At 53.1% G+C, this 4,312-nt stretch overlaps 1 protein-coding gene across 1 annotated transcript in view; it reads left to right on the forward strand.

The window, feature by feature from the left end:
• LOC103582553 (PWWP domain-containing protein MUM1L1-like) overlaps nt 1–662 on the forward strand; it is an 8,196-nt gene extending 7,534 nt beyond the window's left edge. The window contains exon 4 of the mRNA XM_008564105.1: nt 597–662. Within this exon, the coding sequence (XP_008562327.1) occupies nt 597–662 (66 nt within the window). The remainder of the gene's footprint in view (nt 1–596) is intronic.
• Nucleotides 663–4,312: the final 3,650 nt, after the last annotated feature.

Below are 4,312 nucleotides of genomic sequence, written 5' to 3' on the forward strand. Positions count from 1 at the left end.
TAGGAGTGGTCTCACAAGAAGGGGTGTGGGGCTTCAGGCTCCCAACAGGGGTAATATGTGTGGGCATGGATTTTTGCGGATGTCAAGCCAGCAAGACAAGGGACAGCATATAAGTCAATATAGGGGAGGACTCATTCACATGGGAGCACAGAGGTGTGACTCAGTGCTCAGGGCTCCAGAGCTGGCCTCATATGCTGCTGGAGTGGCACCTTCATGCTTGGTCAAGAACAAGCTACAGTAAATGACATGAAAATATGAGAGCTGCTTGGCCTGACCCTGACCCTGACCCTAACCCTGACCCTGACCCTGACCCTGGCCCTGACCCTACCCCTACCCCTGACCCTGACCCTAACCCTAACCCTGACCCTGACCCTGACCCTAACCCTGATGCTAAACCCTAACCCTAACCCTCTAACCCTGACCCTCTAACCCTGACCCTGACCCTGACCCTAACCCTCTAACCCTGACCCTAACCGTAACCCTGACCCTGACCCTGACCCTCTAACCCTGACCCTGACCCTGACCCTCACCCTCTAACCCTGACCCTGACCCTGACCCTCACCCTCACCCTCACCCTGACCCTACCCCTAACCCAGACCCTGACCCTACCCCTACCCCTGACCCTACCCCTATGCCTAATCCTGACCCTGACCCTGACCTGACCCCTAACCTGACCTGACCCTGAACCTGACCCAACCCTGACCCTGACCCCGACCCCTAAGCCCTGACCCTGACCCATAACCCCCGACCCCGACCCTGACCCCTGACCCTGACCCTGACCTGAACCTGAACCTGAACCCAAACCCGAACCCGAACCTGAACCCGAACCCGAACTCTAACCTGAACCCGAAACCAAACCCAAACCAGAACCCAAACCCTAACCCCTAAACCCTAACCCGAACCCGATCCCTAACCTGAACCCAAACCCGAATCCGAACCAGAACCCGAATGCCATTCCCAAAACGAACCCGAACCCGAACCCGAACCCTAACCCCTAAACCCGAACCAGAACCTGAACCCCATTCTCAACACGAACCCGAACCCGAACCTGAACCCGAACCCTAACCCTAACCCCTTTGAGATCCACTTTGTGCAGGACCATGGGGCAAGGCTACCCTAGCGCTGAGAGCCGAATCTCTGCCTCATGTCAAGCCTGTGCGGCCAGTCACGACCTGCGAGACCGCTCTTCAGGACGCGAGGCTTCTTGACTGACGCATGCGCAGTACGCAGAGTGGCCAATGCCTGAGGTTTTGGGCGGGATCGTCCACAAGGCGGGAAAGACCAGGTCCCGCCCTGACGCCCGAGCCTAGGACTGAGGGGAGCCTGTGACTGACAGGCTTGGTTCCGCCCTACTCTCCGCCCCTTAATCCCCTCCTGATCGCTCATTGGCGGGAGCGTTTGGGTCACAGCTCTGATAGGTGGTTTGGTGGTACCGGCGGCTGCGTGGCCGTTTCAACGGTCGTCTCCCTCCTGAGAGGATCCGAGCGGGCGCCAGGCCAGGGTGGGCAGCGAGACAGGAGAGAGCCAGGGAGACTGACCGGAACTCGGGAAGTCTTTGCCGTGCAGTAAGAAACCCTTGTAAACCTTCAGCCCGAGACCTTCAAATTTCAGCCTGGGAAATCCCAGATCCCCTCATCCCCAAGAGACCTCGAATGCGCTAACCTGGACCAACCTCAAACCCCCTCGGCCTGAGACCCGGAGGCACCTCAGCTTCAGACACCTCAAATCCCTCCACCCACAGGAACGCCAAATCCCCTAATGCTTAGAGCCCAAATACCCTAAGCCTGAGGAATCACAATTCCCCTCAGCCTAGGGCACCCCAACTCCCTCAGCCTGGGAAACCCTAAATACCACAGCCACAGAGAGACCGAATTTCCCCGAGCTCAGAGATCCTACTCAACCTGGAAACGTCCTTCAGCTTCAAAGACCCCCAAATAACGTCAGTGTCAGAGAACCTAATGCCCCCTAATGAGAGGCCCCAAATCTCCTTAGCCTGAGAGACCCCGAGTTTCCTCAGCCTCAAAAATGCCACATCCTCTCATCCTGAGAGACCCCAAATTCCCATTACCTGATGAATCCCAAAGTTTCTCAACCTGAGCATCCCAAATCTCTTCAGCATGAAAGACCCAAAATCTTGTCCTGAAAAACCCCAAATACTATCAGCCTGAGAGACCCCAAATCCCCTCGACCTGAGAAACCCCCAGAACCTCAGCCTGACAGACCCTAAATCTCATTGGCCTTGGAGACCCCAAATCTCCTCAGCCTGAGGGATTGCTGCTCCTTAGAGATCCAGGCTGCTTTAGTCCCAGAGTTTTCCAGAATCTCCTGGTGGAGATCCCGGAAGCCTTCCTATGAGAAATGTTCATTTCCTCTCGCTGGAGGAGAGCCCCGCTGGTCAGTGTAACCCGAGTCCCACCAGTCAGGGGGCCTCAAGGTCTCCATGGGACTCCCTTGGCCCTCACACCTCAGGACTTCCCTTGAAGACCCCTAGCCTTGACCCTCAGTCACCTTTGCCACCTTTCCTCAAATGCGTCAAGATGCAGGGGAACTGAAACAAAACAGCTTACATTAGGTGGTCTGTCGTGGCCAGCAGAGAACCCCCCCATCCTGTCAATAGCCCCCGGACCTCCCCAACACACTCCAGTCCTTGCAGGGTCCCCACATCTTCCTGGTCTGGACACCCCGGCCAAGTGGAGAAGACAGAGCTTGGCTCTGGGCAGTGGTCTGGGCTGTGGCCCCCTGTCAGCGCCCTCTCTTTCCACAGGAGCTTTGGCCTTGCAGCTGGGAGACTCAGGGGACCATCCCAGCCTTGGAGGTGGAGCAGGGCCTGCAATCCTGTGCCAGCACCATGAGCTCCAACAGCTCCCCGGAGGAGAACCCTGAGGGAGATGCAGGGAGAACAGGGCGGAAGCCCACGGTGAGAGGTGGGGGAAGTAGAGCAAGGCTCCAAGAAGGATTTGTACGAAGGATGGAGAGGGGGTACTAGTGACAAGCAGCTGGTGTCTGGAGGGCCGCAGACTTGTGGGCTGCCACTCTGTGTGACCCTGGCTGTGAATGTGCATGCAATGGGGACAATTGGTCCTGTCTGGGACGTGAAGGAGAAAAGGACATTGGAATCAAACTCTCTGTGTTGGGGAGAGCTAGGAAAACGCTGTGTTCTCTCAAACAGGACACAATCTGGGGAGGGAGGTAACGAACGTCTTTATCCTTGTTTCACAGAGACCACCCCAAGACCCCAGGCTATGTTCTGCTTGTTAGGATTACAAGGCAGAAGAAAAGGCCCCACTCGATGTTGTGATGTGTGCAGTAAATCACTAATGAACTATGTTATTTTCTCTAGGCTAAAGATGCTTTCAAAGACATTTCCATATACTTCTCCAAGGAAGAATGGGCAGAGATGGGAGAACTGGAGAAAATTCCCTATAGGAATGTGAAAAGGAACTATAATGTGCCGATTAATTTAGGTAACTGCAAGTGCTGGTTGCAGACCAGCCTGCAAAATATAACACAGGTCTTCTGTCCCCGTATTATTTTGGCTCTCTCTTAGGCAGCTGCATCTGCCCACAGTTCCCTTCTGTATGGAGACAAATCTGCAGGGGAAATTTTGTTCTTCCTCTTCTTTTTTATTTTTTGTCAGTGCATGGCTGAGTGTCGGCACTAGTCATGCAGAGCTCACATCTTGACCTTGTTCAAGACTCTCCCGGCCCATGCTGAGCCACACTGGCTTTGTGGTGCTTTCCATTGCCACCACCCTTTGTTCTTCCTCTCACCTCTTCCCTTTTAGGACAAAGATTTAGCTTCTTTCCAGGTCTCAGAGCCCCTCGACCAGCTTTCATGTGTCACCGAAGGCAGGCCAAGCTCCATGTGGATGACACTGAGGATTCCGATGAAGAATGGACACCTAGGCAGAAAGGTGAGGGGCCAGAAGGAATCAGAGGTGACCTCCTGAAACCAGCCTGGGTTGACGTCTGAGCTTTATCTCAGGAGTTAACGAAGGAGACCATGTTCTCTCAAAAACGTAAATGTTCAACAAACAAGCAAGGTGCAAAACAGTATATACAGTAAGAGGCTGTGCATATAAAGGTTTTAAACCTGTAAAATAATTACATATTTTATTTACAGATACAGTAATAAGTGCTAAAAGTATAAAAATATGAATGTGAGTAAGAAACACCAAACTCAGAAGTTATTAATACAAGAGGAGGAGGAAGGGCTGGCAGGTGGCTTCGTTGCATCATAATTAGCTCTTTTGTTTGTTTTATTTTTGTTTTTGAATTTTGAAATAAAAAGTAGAAATAAAAACATCTCAAGC

Source organism: Galeopterus variegatus, unplaced genomic scaffold (genome assembly GCF_000696425.1).
Source record: "Galeopterus variegatus unplaced genomic scaffold, G_variegatus-3.0.2 Scaffold16707, whole genome shotgun sequence".
Taxonomy (NCBI): Eukaryota; Metazoa; Chordata; class Mammalia; order Dermoptera; family Cynocephalidae; genus Galeopterus; species Galeopterus variegatus.